The sequence below is a fragment of the Sebastes umbrosus genome, chromosome 19, assembly GCF_015220745.1.
Source record: "Sebastes umbrosus isolate fSebUmb1 chromosome 19, fSebUmb1.pri, whole genome shotgun sequence".
Classification (NCBI taxonomy): Eukaryota; Metazoa; Chordata; class Actinopteri; order Perciformes; family Sebastidae; genus Sebastes; species Sebastes umbrosus.
The window spans coordinates 24,017,647-24,035,209 of record NC_051287.1 but is presented as its reverse complement, the minus strand read 5'-3'; the positions used below and the strand labels follow the sequence as shown (position 1 = coordinate 24,035,209).

Genomic DNA, 17,563 nt, shown 5'->3' with positions numbered 1-17,563 from the left:
AATAGAACTGCGCCCATAGCAACGGTCTGTTATACATAGCAATGGTCTGCTATAAAGAAATAACAGACCATATAACGCTGTGATTGACCAATCAGAATCGAGTATTCAACAAAGACGTGTAATAAAATAATATAAATCCCCCTAAATCCCACACACTGGTCCTTTCAATGAATTACAGTTGACTTTTAAACTATAATTCATTTGCATTATAATGTATTTAGATTTTTTTATAATTTAATTGAATGTATTTCAAACATTAAAAAAATGGGTAACACTTAATTTTACAGGTCCACAAATTTCATGGTAATTAGGTGATAATTAGCAAGTAATCTATTTGATATTTCTTTAGAAATATGCCAAATTACACCAATATTTACCCCAAAATCTATCGAAAATTACTTTATTATAAACATTATATAATAATTATATTCTGCTATTTCCCAATAGCTGGTAATTTGTTTAATACATTTCCAGGAAAATAATATAAAGTTAATTGATATGCTTTATTTCCATGTCTTTAAAAAAACTCCCTGAATCATTACATTAGCTACCAGGTTATATTTGTGTAGACAATAAGTCACACAATGGTGAGATTTGTGCCTGATCAGAAGTGTCTTCTATTAGTTTTCAACCTCCGATGAAAAGCAACGCAGAGCCGCTTCTCAAGGCCTACTTTAACGATTATATGCTATTTTAGCATATAATTATTAAATTACGTTTATAGTAAAGTTATTTTTGATACATTTTGAGGTAAATATTGGGGTCATTCGGCAGTAATTCCAAAGAAATTTCAAATAGGTTACTAAAAGAGGTTGAATATTTAAATAACAAAAAAAGGCAACCCACAAAAGATCTAGCTTGTGTACTTTGGATACAACAGTTTGGTTGTGTACAACAAATATGTGCCCCCCGAATACAAACAGATTAACATTATTTCTGTATTTAAGCACGTTTGATGTAATTTCTGTGATAAATCTGGGCTTTTGATCTGAGACGTGTACACAGCACATCTTGACACTTTGAGGGCAGTCGTATCTTTGAAAGCTGAAATGGAAATGTCAGCGCTTGTCATACGTCTCTCCTCCCCCCCTCTCCGGGGTTCTTGTAAAACATGTGATTCCCCACAAGAGCCGGCAAAGGGTGTGTGTGTGTGTGTGTGTGTGTGTGTGTGTGTGCGCTCGTATGTGTGTGTGCAACGTGAAAGTGTGACACTAGTACGACATCTCACCAGCCGAAACCCTACCGCGACTGCTGTGCGGGGTACACATGGCAGCACGTGACGGAACAGCTTGAACTGTGCGACTGAAGTGCATGAGCAGCCAAACAGCAGCCATATTTTGAAACCCAGATAATATTGAGTGTGTTTGAGCAGCGTTTTTGTTAATTCAAAACACATTTACCATGCAAATTGCAACACTTTGAGGGCATAATTCCTTAAAAGAAGAAAGAAAATTGCTAAATTGCATTCACCGTATGTGATCTTGCACACAGGAAAAAAAAGGAGAAGAAAAGTAATCACTGACTTACTTTTACTCAACTTGTGTGTCTGTGTCCAGAGTGCAGCACAACTGGCAATAACTCAGCCCCAAGGAGAGCTCATCTACCTCTCCAGACTTGCCTGCCCTCCTCAATCCAGCATTTGCTTCAACATGCAATTTCAGCAATTTCCTCTTTTCAGGAGGCAGCAGCAGCAAGCCCTGAATGCCAAGACCATTTTTATATGTAATTTATGCTTTTTCCGGTGATTACTGCACCTCCGTCCTTGCTTGCTTTCTGTGTTAACAATACGAATAAGAGGGTTTTCTTCAAAGCTAACGTTATATAGAAGGTATTGTGCGGAAAGCATTGTGTCCCCCGCGAGTCTTTCTGTTCCACACAGATAGAGCGGTGTGCGTCACATATGCATATGCAGGCACTTGTATGTTAATATGTTCAGGAAATGGGATTTGCCACTTCTCTGTTGTTTTGCTGTTTCAAATATATGCATGCCTAAAAATGGTAAAAAATCCCCAAAACAACAGCACTCAGGGATGAAAAAAGCAATCATCCTCATTCATGCTTCACTTTGGACATAATTTCAGATGGAAATATTGATGTCCCAAACAATAATTCCCACACACAAATACTTAAGTAAGATTGTACAACAAAAACCGTCACAACACAGGCTGCTGTCTGCAAGTGTGCCGAGGACACTTATGATAATCTGCGATAATCTACTCAGCGCAGACACAGCGACGCATTATCCGTTTGAATGCTAAGCACGCCTCATTTAGAACTTTAAAAAATGCTAACATATTCCGAGAGCCGAGGATAGCTCCATGTTATCCTCTGTCAGGCCCAACACACACGCTGCCAGAGACCTAAAGCCTCTTTATGTAAAGAAATGAATAGTGGATAAATAGCTACTTTAGCTGCACCTTTACTCTCGTCTAGTTGTGGAAGAGCAGCTCTCTCGTGTGAAATGGGCCTACGCAGCAAATCTTAAAGCGATATGCCCCTTCTGTTTTTAAGTATCTAGGGGATCAGCAGGGCGGACTGGACTGAAGAGAATCAGGCAATCTTCCAGTTCAGAGGTCTTTGGTTTTTGTATCGTGGCTGCGACGATAACCTCCAATGGTAATTTAATGCCGCCATTCAAGTAATGCACTTTATTGCACCAGTGGATTAAGTAATGATTATTTTGCGAAATTGCGGCCACACAATGGTCAATTAATCTTTAATGAAAGTGTAACTTATGAGGCGGAGCGTGGCATTGCAATAAGCAGGCGAACCACTTGCCAAAGCAGTTACAAGCCTCAGTTGTGGCCCACAGTCCCCATCTATCACCACGTTAAAAATAGAGCACTCTAGAAAGAGACATAATGAAAAAAAGGCAAAGTCACAGTTGCAGACTTCTCCGTTTTTTAGCATTCATGGAATGTTTGGAGGCCCGTATCCTCCCCGACGAACGTGAAGGAAATATCTCAGCCTCTGATGTATGCGGCGAGATTAACTGCCATTTTGAGGTGCTATTTATTTAGAGTGAGCCAGGCATAGGGGTTGCAGGGAATTATGTGCACTGGCAGAGCATGAAGTTGGAGGTTATCAAATGGCTGCGCGGGAATTCCAATATTCATTTCATCAGCAGCTCTTTAAAGATGGTATAAGTGTAACTCCCTGCTCCAATATCTAGTGTTTTCCCCCAACAAATACCTGTGTCAGAGCCACATAAACTGCTTTATGGCCCAATCATTCTCAATGTGCTCACATGCTACCGCGCTAACACGGCAAAGCCAGGGAAGTCACAAAGATAAATGTTTTTACTCTGATTAGTTTCTCATTTCATTTTTGGCCCGAGGGCTCCAATTCTCTTACTCATTCCCCCGCCGCACTAACAAATGTTGATGGATTTGCTTTTATTGCATGACATCATTTCTACACCGGAGTGGGAGGAACGAGACATGAAATTTTTTTCCAATACTTGAGTAGACGTGCTCGGTGGGAGAACGTAGAGGATAGAGCAGAAGAGGTGAAGAAGCAGGAATGAGGAGGGGTGATTGATCGAGTGAATTGGAGCCAAAGGATGATGGGGGGGGGGACGAGTCAAGGGGGCATGTGCATGAGTGTGGCGGGAGTAGGAGTGAGCGTAATGAAGTAAGACAGAAGAGATGTGTACAGAGACGGAGTGCGAGGTGGCGAGAGAGAGAGACAGAGGCACGGAAAGAGAAGAGGACAGAAACATTGAGAGGAAAAGAGAGTGGAAAACAATAGATCGCAAGAGTGATAGAGCCGAGCTGAATGTCGGCATCCCGAACGATTCCCTCTGCAATCTCCCGGTACCAACACACAATGATATCAGAAGAAAACCTGTGTGTGTGTGTGTGTGTGTGTGTGTTGATGGTAGGGTTGGGAGGTATGAGGTATAGTTAGACAGCAGAGGGAAAGAGGGAGGGCTGAGGCACTCGGTGTTATTGTGCACCCGGCCGCTGGCACCAGCACTGTCAGTAAGCAGCGTTGATCCGTGAACTTGCCATCTGGATTCTCCCACAAATCACATTAAAGTTTCAAGCCCAGGAATACATCAAGCTAAATGAATATTGGATCCAGGGGCCGCAGACAGGCCTGATGGAGAAAAAGCCCTGCGCAACCCAACGCTTTTGTGGTCAGACATGATCCATCCATCCCCCTTTACGCCCTCCATCCCCTCCCTCCTTCTGTTCCCTTCATCGCTGATGGGCAGTGGTTCTGATAAAGGTTCTATGTAGAGGAGAAGGGAACCTACTGATATCCAAAAAGATATACACGAGAACAGGTTGTTTAGTATAAAGAGGAGTTGAAAGTGCTGAATAGACGCGGAGGTTTACTTCGCGGTGGCCTCGTCTTTGAACTGAGATCATGATGTACAAAAATATACTTGAACTATTAGCATCAATAAATGATATAGAGCTCAACAGTGAGGTTCAGGAAGTGAAAATACCATTCATATTCTGACTCAATGATTTGATTATTAGCCACAATGTAACCATCCAAAGGTAGACTTATCAAGAGCTATGAGATTGTGAAACGATGGGATATATGTTCCTGTAGGAGTGTGTTTTATTCGCGATGTCATGAAGTATTGCACTAGTGGTTCCCAACCTATTTTCCTCAAAGCCTCCCGTACTTGTATCTAAGTAAAGATGAGCCCCCAACCACATTTTATGATTTCATCACCCAAAATTTACAAATCCTCGAACAAAACATTCAATTTGAATGTGTTTCAGTGTAATAAATGAGTTAGTCTTTTATTTTTTTTTCTTTAATGAATATAAATCGTCAGCTGAACGCCAACAAATATGGATATTTTGTTAGATAAATACATGTTGTGAATTTTGGAAATGATTATTTTTGGATATATTTTTCCCAAATATTTTGACTTTTGGACTTTTCAACACTCTGGAGTTATTGGAAATGTTTTGATCCCAGTAGTCGGAAACAATCCTTATGCAGCCACCACTAGAATCTAACTTTACAAATAGAATAATACCAATAATATCAGTGCAGCCTGATCTTTAACAGCAGCTGTGCAGAAATACTGGGTTTAAACAGAATGTGGCCTACTAAGTAGCAAAAAAACATTTCTTTTTAAAGAGTTTTTACATACAGACTTTCATAGAAATTACGAGCTCGTACATGCTGCACCATGGTCTGCTCCTGGATGTCAAAACGGACCAACATGGCGGCCCGTTTGGAAAATTTCTCTTATAGCACGAAAAAAGTTCACCGAGAATGTGTTTCTGCAAACATTTTAGGTGAGAAATAAGGCATGCAGTTGCTAAATCCGTCTTCGTTTTAGATCGATATGTTAGTTTAAACGTTTTTCAGGCGGTGAGTCGCCATTCACAATAGTTTATGGGATGAGTAGTTCCATCCATCCGTTATCTGTAACCGCTTATCCTTGACACGGTTGCGGGGGGTGCTGGAGCCGATCCCAGATAGGTTGTCAGACTATAACAGGGCTGACACATAAAGACAGACAACCATTCACGCTCACATTCACACCTTACGGGCAATTTAGAGTCAACAATTAACATGCATGTCTTTGGACTGTGGGAGGAAACCTGAGCACCCGGAGAAAACCCACGCTAACACGGGTAGAACATGCAAACTCCACACAGAAGGGCCCCAAGCCGGATGAGTAGTTCCTTCACTCTTAAAATAATTATGTACACAGTCTTTTTTTCCGATTTTGTTTTGCTCTGAATCAAATGTTTTACGGTCACGATTCATCTTTTAGCTAGTTGGCCTGGTTCCATGCATAAAACTCTTTATATCAGAATTTTCTGAAACGGCAATGGAGTGTAAAAAATGGAAAATTCACTTCCCCGAACCGGAGCCATTCAAAATATAGCCAGTCACATTTGAGCTCTGTATAGAATTGACAAAAATTGCTGCATGAATAATCAAAACACAGTACTCTATGTGTTACTTTTCTTCAAAGGCTGTCACCATGACGATGGAGGACGTTGTCCTATGCTTCGGAGCCGGCACATATTAAGACCTTCATTTGCTTCTAAATCACCCACAGCTTTCAGTTTAGCGTATGTTGTGGGTGAAAATAAGGAGCATTAATTGCCACATGCATATGCATAATACGATACCATTCGACTCTATGACAACACCCCAGAACATGATTCATGCGTACAGTATGAAATTACAGGCTCGTACTCTCCCCCTTTCATTTCCGCTACATTATGTTGATTTTACATAAATTGGATTCTCATTTTCACCCAAAGGTGAAAATAATACGTGAGCGAAAAAAAAAAAATAATGCAGTCATTTATCATTCAATAACATGTTATGTTCTGGTTCCTGGTTGCATCTTTTCTGCTGAAGCATAGTTTGTGCTCAAGTAAAAACCTATTAAGAAAATATTGCCTCACCAAGATGCTGTTTCATACAAGAACGGGGAAAAAAAATCTATTTAGTTCTTTTCCAATCCAGTGGCTTGAAGAGTTAGTGGTTTATTTTCCCCGGGCCTGGACTGAAGAGAAAGGCTTTGCTGTTAGCTGTTCGAGCTTCAGTTCTATGAGATCCCCGGGGTGAGATATGGATTGTCTAAAAAATTATAAATACCTTGTCAGTGGTGAGAGTGAAGAGGTGCTTTCAGCTTCAGTCCTAAATTGGCCTGTCGATTACAAATTCAGCTGTTGCCATTGGCTTATAATTAGCTGCAAAGTTGGATATGTAAACCACGAGCAAATCCAAATTTATTGTACACATTAAAGCATGTGTTTGAAAATGCTCACGAAGGGGAAATAAATTTTGTTCTAAATAAACCCAGCACAAGGGAGCAGGCATCAATCACTGTTGTGCATTCTCACATCATGAGTGACCCACCCGCCACAGAACAGACAGCCCAAATTGAACATACTGTACATAGTCGAGCTTTGAAGCACATCCTTTCAAAAAATAAACAAGTGCTTATAACACAAAGCAATCCTGGAAGGGCAGCCAGCCATTTAACCGCAGCTTTTTCTCATTTTGGTAACAACTTCTTCTACATATGCGTTTACTAAATCTGGGAAGAGATACCATACAGTTTGGGTATCATGCATTCACAGTAATACTGACTCTCATTTTTCCATTTCACACTGCCAGTGTGTCAGCACACTGACACACTGGCAGCTATAGTAGAAAAAATGTGGAATGAATTTGCGATTAATCGGCATTAACCGTTGACAATCATGCGATTGATCGCGATTAAATATTTGAATCGATTGACAGCCCTAATTTGATCAGATCTTGTTTTTAGCTTTTGTGATAAGAAAAAGGAGTTTATTGTTCGGTGCACGTTCATGATATAAAAAGCGTGAAGGCTGCACCTTTTCAGATTCCTTTTTTGTCCAATTGCTTCATCGATTTACAACACGCAGAAAATTGGAAGGGAAAAAAAGGATTGGATTGTTGTTGTTTTTTTAATAGTACTTTATGTCATATTAGAGAATTTTTTTTAAATTCTGTTTCACTCAGATGGTAACCTCCGGTTCTGAAAAGTGAAACCAATGCTGAAGTGCCTTAAACTTGCACTGTTTCTAACAGCCAGCAGGGGGCGACTCCTCTGGTTGCAAAAAGAAGTCTGATTGTATATGAGAAAATTAGCCTACTTCTCGTTTGATTTATTACCTCAGTTAACATTGTAAACGTGAGTTTATGGTCTCAGTCACTAGTTTCAAGTCTTCTTCAGTACAGCATGATGTTCATTTAGTAAATTATGGTCCCATTTAGAGTCAAATAGACCATAAAGCAGGGGATGCTTTAGGGTGCGGCCACCTTATCATTTACAGGTTGCTACCACAATATTGTCCGGTCTGGGAGTTGTCCGTGTTTTCGTCTTAGAACTTTAACCCTTTCACGGTGTGTTCTCAGTTCATGAAAGTTAATTATAACCTTTTTGGTTGCCTGAAAATGTCTTATCCAGCATTTGGTTGTACTTAGCTCCACCCTCTGGTGTCACCTCTGGTTGCAAAAAAACCAAGATGGCAACGGCCAAAAACCAAGTTGGCTACAGACAAAATGCCAAACTTGAGGCTTCAAATAACAGTCCACAAACCAACGGGTGATGCCGGTCTGTGAGTTGTCCGTGTTTTCGTCTTAGAACATTAACCCTTTCACAGTGTGTTTTCAGTTCATCAAAGTTAATTGTAACATTTTGGTAGCCTAAAAATGTCTTCTTTAGCGGTCGTGTCACTTCTGGTTCCAAAAAACCAAGATGGCGACGGTCAAAATGCTGAACTCGACGCCTCAAAACCGTAGTCCACCAACCAATGAGTGACGTCACAGTGACTACATCTACTTCTTATATACAGTCTATAGTTTCACTAAACCTCCCATTTATCTCTGTTTCAGGTCTTCAGGTCATTTTCCCAGAATACCTGCAGGAGAAATTTGTCCAGTCAGCTCTGAGCTACATTATGTGCAATGGAGAGGGGGAGTACGTGTGCAGCAACAACCATTGCATCTGTCAGTGCGCCGACGAGTATCCCCAATGCAACTGTCCCATAACCGACATCCAGATCATGGAGAACACCCTGCTGGGGATGTCTGAGTCCTGGGCATCCTCTTACAAGGACTTTGAGAACTCTGGTAAGATGGAAATTCCTCCAACTTCTATTCATCATGAGAGTTATGAAAGGGACTAATTCCTGACGTATTTAGCCATTTGAATTCTGAAGTCTATATTATTAATGGGCACACATGCAGAGCTCAGATAATTAAGGTAATCTCATAATCTCGCAATTTCCTTTTTTGCTCGTGGATCGTTTTAAAAACACATTTCATAATTTGGCAGCTTAGTCCTTCCTTGCTCACTGCCAAATCTACATAATTAATAGAAAATTAAATTGTTCTTATATTCACTGCAGAAAGTAGTGTGAGACTCTAACAGTGCTACAAAAGGTTCAGGGTCATGGATGGGCAGACAATGCTCTTTTTTTTTATTCTGACACCAAAGACTGGTGTTCGCTTCCTGTCTCCAACCAGTCGTAAACATCAATTTCCTTTAGCCATCACGATGATCGTTCCTTAATGGTCTCATATTGTAAAAAGTGACATTTTCATGTCTTTTATATTATAAAGCAGGTTTAAGTGTGATATGAATACTGTTAAACTATCAAAACACTCAATATACGGAGAAATACACACAGCCCGTATTCAGAAATTGTGCGTTTGAAACAAGCCGTTTGAATTTCTGTCCATTTGTGATGTCACAAATATACAATATTTAGACCATTACACAGTTTTAAACATAAACATTCTAAATGTGTCCCAGTTTATTTCCTGTTGCAGTGTATGTAAATAACATCAGCTGATAGGAAGTAAACATGGACCCAAGCTGTTGCTTAGCAACGCAATTCCATTGCAATTCCGTTGAAATGCACTAAAACCGAGCGTTTCAGACAGAGGGTGAATACAGGTATATTCATGAAGACAGTACGAGGAAAAAAAAGGTTTATTTGAACATTACAGCATGTAAACATGTTCTAGGAGAAACATAACATACAAGTATGAACCTGAAAATTAGCATGATATGGGACCTTTAAAGGTGCAGTGTGTAGGATTTGGCGACATCTAGCTTTAAGGGTTGCAGATTGCAACCAACTGAAACTTCTCCCGTGTGCCAACACGAAAACGTGAATGGCCCTATCTAGAGCCGGTGTTTGGTTTTTACGTTCTGGGCTACTGTAGAAACATCCTTATGTAGATATAACCTGCTCGTTCTAAGGCAACAAACACAAACTTCTTATTTTCAGGTGATTATACACTAAAGAAAACATACTTATTAATATTATTTTCCATTTCTGCCAATAGATCCCCTAAATGTTACACACTGTCCCTTTAACCGCACCCAAGTGTTTTGCATGCGGGCAATAGATCAGTAAACACTCATATGGGCCGTCTTTGTTAAGCAATAATACTTTTTTTACTTTGTTATTTGTTGTTTATAAGGAATGAATGACAGCAGAAAAGACAACTTTCAAATGTCAAATGCTTGAATGTCACGGCAAGTAATATTCTCTCCCTGTTTTCATTGAATGCAAATGCAGAGCCGAAGGGGGGGCTGTAAAATATTGGACACAGTGGGGGGAAAAAAAGCACAACTAGTGCCCAGCTGTTACATGGCAAGTCACCATGTTTATCTATTATTGATATGATATATAAAAGTGTCCCAATAAAACCTGCCAGCAACAGATAAATATATTTATGTACCATAGAAAAAAGTTTATGGGAGTCACGGAGGTCACTGAGTGCAGTTAAGTCTGCGAAGAGGTGGTGGAAAGTATAGAGGAGGCCACAAAATACATATTTATATAAATGTATAACCGGCCCAGAAAAAAAATGCAATTCACACACTCTCCAAAAGAAGAAATAAAGGAATCAATAAGGGCCAGGGGGGCCTGTGTGGAACATTTGTCCAAACTTTATCATTTTGTCTTAGGTTTGAAAAACAGAGATTATACAGTAAGATTGTATGATTTACTGTATACAGCCACAAAAGAAGTTAAACCTGCAGTAGGCAGAATGTTTTTGGCATCGTTGTGCAAAAATTCCATAATAACCTTTCAGCATATAGTAAGTCAAGTGTTCTGAGAGATAACTAGACTTCTGTACCTCCTCATGGCTCTGTTTTCAGGCTTTAAAAAATCTGTGTGCCTGTCACGGGAGACTTTGACCAATCACAGGTCATTTCAGAGAGTGTTCCTATTGGTTGTTCATTCAACGGAGGCAGCTGTCAATCACTCACGAAATCCGATCAAACGGTCAAACTAGGCAGTGCTGATCAAATATGAATCAATATTCTGTTACTGTAATGCCTATTTCTCACCTCAAATGTTTTCAGAAACATCTTGTAGTGTACTGTTTAGCTGTAAAATGAGAAAGTTTCTCATTCACATTCTCCTCAAAAGTAATAAAGGAAAGATTCTTTAATTATGAAATATTGGATAAGACCTGTGATTGCTTCAATTAAATGGCAGCCATACTTTTTTAACATCGCAGAGAGCGTTTACATTTTGACAGTCAAGCTAATAAATTCATTATTTTAAAAGATCTCTCCCCTAATGTTATAAAACTAAAATCACCCTAACTATCCACTTTTACCAAAGAAAAATGGGAAAGCAAATGAAATACATTCTATCAAGACATTTTTCATCAACTCACAGGAGTTATGTACAGAACCTCCTCTGCAAAGGCTCCTGTTTCCTCTTGGAAGAAACTTTTTTTGGGCCTAGTCTGTTGCCTTTTAAAATGAAAGGAAAAGAGGTGATTTGATTGATGGTGACTGATATCACAATATACCTGTGGAGTTGACTAGGTGACCGACACCGAAACAGAAATAGGCCTTAAGGGCAATGAGTGTCACCTGTCATGACCTTAGGAATGTGCACATAATTGTATTTTTCCAACACAATACCGCTCCCAACAGATAATGTATTTTCCACTATACCAACATTGCTGCACTCGTGCATTGTGCATATGTCCAAAAAGATGATCACGTCAGCTAGATGTTCTGCATGTACACAATGATTTGATAAAAGTTTGGAATACATTTAATACTAAATCGACTAGCTACTACAAGAGTACGAGCTAGGTTAGTTGATTTCCCTTCTGCCTATGTTGCATACATTTTTTAAATGAAGTATTTATCTCGGTACAACTACAGAAGAATTCACAATGGCGACTTTGGAATAGGGATGCACCGATAGCGATACTGGATTAGTTATCGGGCCGATACCGATTCAAATAGCTGGATCGGATATCAGTGACAATGGGGCCGATCAATTCAACTAAATTTTATGTTTATATACTATTCACTGCAATACTAACTCCTGTTAAAGTTTTGACAAATTTGTTGCTTCATTAAGAAGGTTTACACCTGAATTGTAATTCCTGTTAATCTTGAGGATCTTTTACCACGTCGCTTTTACCAAGTCAACTAACCCAACCCAAGTCGCTAACCCTAACCCTAACCCTAACCCTTTTTTATTTTAATGATAAAGAACAATTAAATATATTTATATCTATGTATTTATTGGTTCACATTTTGTTTTACAAAGTTAGGAAAGCAATGTTTAAGTCAAGCCTGATGTTGCATATGAATGAATGATCCCAGTCACTTCCACACAGTGAGGCATGCAGCTTATTAATTAAACACTGGTATCGGATCGGCACTCGGTGTATTGGCCAATAAACCCAAAGCCCAGGTATCTCTATCAGTATCGGGACTGAAAAAGGATCGGATCGGTGCATCCCTCGTTTGGAAACATATAAACATGGTAATATTAAATTGGTGAAACGAAATATATATCTGGTACCCTACAAATTGAGATGTAATGGCACAAAGAGGTAAAGTGGGGTTACATTGTGAGAGCTGTAATCTGCAGATAAGGTGCTGGGTGACTGGAGATAAGAGTCAATCGAGGGACTATGTGGACTCCTTGGAAGCTGTATCAAGGAAGAGATCCTTGATGGCTTTGAAGCCTGTTAAAAAGGACTTGGCAACTGTTCAACTGGCATGACATGATAATGGATTTTTTTTGGTGAGGGAATCAGACCATTTTGAATATTGGATGCCGGAGACACCCATCTTTTCTAGGAAAAAAAGGCGAGGGGAGATACTCGACATCTCTTAGAAAACTGGGTGGAGGATTACGGCAAGTTGGAAACAGGGGAGGAGAAGGAATCTGGCTTCTTTGAAGAAAAAGGGGGGGAAGGGAGCCCTGACATGCCTGGGAGGAGAGTGGAGGAAGTTCTGACATTTCTCGGCTGTGTCTCGAAAAGAGCTCTCAACTCTGCGGTTAAGGCTGTTAAAACTGTCGAGGAGAGGTCTGTAGGAGGGTACCGGCTTACTGCTCGGGTCTTTGCAGATCTTGAATATGGGGGATCTTTTCTTTTAAGAGCATGGAGAAACTTTGCGTTCTGTGTGTTTAGCACTAGGGGGTTATATATATATATATATATATATATATATATAAAGGGAATTAGATTGTGTTGCATCATCTAAACTATGACAGTATAAAGATGAAATGTGAACCCTGAGTAAAGGCTGATATCTTTGCTTCTTCAAACTTGACTGCTGACATTGCTAAGGAGACACTTTTGGCATTAAATTGTTCACTCTATTATTTATAATGATGTGCTTGCTTCAAATTTATCTTCGGAGATAATGATGAGCTACTCTGAGTCATTTGACTTAATATTTTCTTAATTAGCACACCAAATAAAACATTCCCTGTCCTTGTGTATTTGCTGCTGGAGTCTTGGTAACACCACTAATGCTCATTGTTGCTAAAAAATAGTAGTCGGTGTTGAAAACAAAGGTCAGAGAGCCGGGCTCACGGGTTGTCTGGGGAGGAGACAAGCGAGCATTATCAGAAGCAGCAAGAGGAACATGAGGGCAATAATCAACACTGTTTGGGCAGTGCTCTTCAGTGAGTGTGTGGGAGCGGGAGAGTAAAAGGGTGTTTACTGCACTGATGGTTTCAATTCTCTGTAAATGCTCACAGCAGAAGCAATTCGAAAAAGTCAACCAAAGACGTCCAACCACGTATTAAGACTGGTCCGGATCCTGGGGGCTTACTGACCAAAAAAGTTTCACTGACATTTCTCTCCACGTTTCTTTCGAATTTTAGAGTCTCTTCTAAATAATCCTTTTGCAGTGTACCACAGGTAAAGAGTTTAATTTTGGATGAATTGGTCAAATTTAAAGAGGACCTATTATGCTTTTCCCTTTCCCTTAGTGTGTTATATAGTTTTTGTGTGCATAAAGGTCTGCAAAGTTACAAAGCCTAAAGTCCACACCAAAGGGAGTTACTCTCCGCCACAGAAACACTGCTCCTGAACTGCCTGAAACGCCTCGCTTGAAGTCCCGCCTTTTCTTCCGTAACGTGGTGATGTCACCAAGTAAGACATTTGCATAATATCTGCCTAGTGGCGGGTACCAAGCCCTCAAACAAAGCTAGTTAGAGCGGAGCAAGAGCGTAGTCCGAAGAGTTTGGTACGGTTGACTATACACATCACAACAGAAAGGGCCAGCTGACCAATCAGAGCAGACTGCACTTGGGTTAATGAGTTAACACAATGGTGGCCATCTACGAAAGATTAATTTGAGATGCAGTTCAGCACTGTATGTCAAGTTGTTCCAGTCATTAATAAGAAATAAAAATACATTTAAAAAAATTAATCAATTCAAATAAGTGTATAAGAGCATAAAACATGATGATCATTCCCATGTCTCATAAGTTGTTGCAGCAATTTTTGGGTTGATACCATTTGTTACACAGGTTTGGTGCTAAACTTAACCAGTTTTTATAAATCGAGAATTGATAGAAATGATCAATAATCCCTCCACATTACCACATTAAGTCACCAAGACCTTGAGGAACACCATAGAAAAAAGCCATGATGTGATTTGGTATCAAAACCTTTTGACATTTGGAGATTTCTGCAAGAATTGCATTTTTGGTGATTGGATGGCGAACTGGCGAATGGAAAACTGCAGGGTTTTTGATGCAAACTGCATGCGATTATCATAAAGTGGGCATGTCTGTAAAGGGGAGACTTGTTGGTACCCATAGAACCCATTTTAATTCACATATCTCGAGGTCAGAGGTCAAGGGATCCCTTTTGAAAATGCCCATGCCATTTTTTCCTCGCCAAAATTTTGTGTAACTTCGTAGCGTTATTTAGAGTTCTTCCCGACAAGCTAGCATGACATGGTTAACAATGGATTCCTCAGGCTTTTTAGTTTCATATGATACCAGTATCTTCACTCTAGCTTGAAAACTGAGCCCGCAACAACCTCTGAAGTACAAAAAAGCGGCCGGGCCCGCCGGCAGACTGTTAGAGTGTTAAGGAATTTTAAAGAACGTTTTGTTTTCTGTTCTGCTTTGTTTAAAATGCCTAAACTACTGTATTGTTTGTCGCTGTACCAAATTTAAAATAGGTCACTGCTGTTGCATTGCTCTTTATTACAATGAAACAGTCATTTTTAGATGGATAACACAGAGACAGAATAAAAGTCGACATCACCAAAGAAATACAAGCAGATTCAAGAGTTTTGTCACTCACCAGTCCTGCAAACAGTCTGCTGCTTGCTGTCGCTGTGTTTGTAATTCCACCCAGAATGCTTAGCTGGATTAGGGTTGAACAAATACGTGTTTTGTAAAACAAACCCACTCGCCAATATTGTTTACACTCTTATCATTTGCATGAAAACACACCGGTTGGTTCACAGATAAGATTGTTTGTATACATTTCTTTTTATTCTCTAATTCAACAAAGTTAAACAAATGCCAGAAATGTTTAATCTTGCAATGGAAATGTAACTTGTACCTGCTGCTTGTAGCCTAAAAGTTTGAGAACACTAACATTTTGTTTGCGGCTTGATGTTAGCTAGAGATGACATTAAACATATAGAGAGTAAACATTTGGGCAAAATTCTCCTCTACCCTAAGTAATTGATTTTTAATTTTTTTGATTAATTGTTTTTTTCTTCAATTTTGGTTATCGTAAAGTTGATCTTAAAATTCATTGTGAGTGGCATTAAAAAGTCTTAAAAAGTCTTAAATCTAAATTGCCTAAAGCTGTTGGAACCTTGTTCCTAACTCAGCACCTTCCAAGCATTCAAGTCAGAAACTTAATTCCACACTTCCTCTTTTTTTCCTCTTTTCTGTCACACCCACACATTCTCTCTCCACTCCTCATCTCTCTTCTCTGTCATCCAGATGAGTTCAAGTCGTTCCTGAAGAGGCTACCCTCCACTCACTTCCTTCCCATCAGCAGTGTGCATCTCCTCTGGGGCAGCGACTGGGACCTCCAGGCCCGCTACAGGCTCCTTCAGAGCTCCCTGGAGATCCAGCGGCTCAAGATCCAGCGCACCGCCCGCAAGCTCTTTGGCCTCAGCATCCGTTGTCACCACAACCCCAACCACCAGATGCCTAGGGAGAGGTGGGTAAAAAATACGACCTCCACATCATCATGATGGAAATAACATGTGGATTTATTCAGCGACATAAAGCAAAGATGCTGTTCTTTTTTAGTGCTGATGTTTTTTTTTGCTTTTCCAAGTGCAAGATGTGAAAATAGAATTTCATCTTTCAGGAAAATGTCTCCTCTGAGACGATGTAGAGGTTTTATTTTGATTGTTGCTTCTCGAAGCATGCACAGTAAGGATGTCATCCATTATACATTTCAACTTATGGCTCCGTTGTTTTTTGTCCATCAAGCCAACTTAGTGCTGAGGCTTGCACATGCCCAAAGCACTCTTGCTCACTCTTGTATTTTCACATTGCAGTCTGAAAAGAAAATGTAGCTGTGGGAGTTTTCTTGATAGGTCATTGCACACATCTGTCACCACCTACTGCAGTCACAGCTTAAGAGCCTCGTCGCGGATGTGCCATGGCGTGAGCGCCGCTCGCAATGCCAGGAATTTCCCCCAAATATGCAAAGTCCCCGGGTGCCACACGAAACGCCCCTAAAACTGTTCCGTGCGGGAGGTGTCGCCATATAAATGGAAACAGAATCCGTAAAATATTCATTTAAGTGGTCTGAAAATATGCAGTTGTCAACTGTCACACTGACAGAAAAAGGAGCACACCCACACGTGTGTGTGTGTGTGTGTGTGTGTGTGCGTGTGTGCGTGTGTGTGTGTGTGTGTGTGTGTGTGTGTGTGTGTGTGTGTGTGAGAGAGAGTTGGCGAAGGTTTGTTCTGAAGTGTTATCAAAGAGCCGCAGTATATGCGCCTCCTCTTCCGTGGAGTACACATCAAGGGTGCCTGATGGCACTGGAAATAAGAGCAGCATGTTTGTTTGCTTGCTTGTATGAGACAGCTTTGCATCAGATGGAGGACTTATTTGTTTTCATCACCTCTGTGTGTGTGTGCGTGCGTGTGTGTGCGTGTGTGTGTGTGTGTGTGTGTGTGTGTGTGTGTGTGTGTGTGTGTGTGTGTGTGTGTGTGCACGTGCACTTTGCATACGTGCCTGAGTGGGTCTTGAGTGGTCTATGGCCCACACAGGGATTCTAAACAGTGCTATACTGTTCTGTTTTCACATTAGTATAAACGGTTGTACATAATATCTTTTTTTATTTTATTTCGTCCCAAGGCTCATCAACTCCTTTTTTTGTCTCATGTTAATGTCTAATGAAAACAAGCAATTTGTTTTTTTAATTAATATTTAATTGTTTTGTAAGAATGACTATTTTAAAAGGATATTTTTTTATCTCATATTTGTGAGTCTGTATGGAAGCCCAGGAGGGCAAGTAAGAAAAAAATAAGTCTGATCTAAATTGTTTTCTCTCCTGTAATTATGACTTAAGAAAAGCTGGTTTTTCCAGGATAATCTTTCAAGGTTCCTTAATTTGTATTTCATCTGTGAAACAGGTGAAAAGAAATCTGGCCATGTCCAAAAAATCATCTGTGACAGGTGATTTTTTTTATTTAATTTTTTTTGTCAGGATAATTTTTATTAATGGTTGTTGTTGTAATAATCAATTTGACCACAATAGGCTGAACTGCACCACTACTTCATGCTCTAAATAGGCCGGA

The 17,563-nt window shown here is 40.0% G+C and overlaps 1 protein-coding gene across 2 annotated transcripts in view; it reads left to right on the top strand.

Annotated features, from left to right (window-relative positions):
- brinp1 (bone morphogenetic protein/retinoic acid inducible neural-specific 1) overlaps positions 1-17,563 on the top strand; it is a 220,532-nt gene that overhangs the window by 187,648 nt on the left and 15,321 nt on the right. For both annotated transcript variants that reach the window (XM_037752821.1, XM_037752820.1), the window contains 2 exons: positions 8,368-8,604; positions 15,744-15,966. In XM_037752821.1, coding sequence (XP_037608749.1) covers positions 8,368-8,604; positions 15,744-15,966 — 460 coding nt within the window. The remainder of the gene's footprint in view (positions 1-8,367; positions 8,605-15,743; positions 15,967-17,563) is intronic.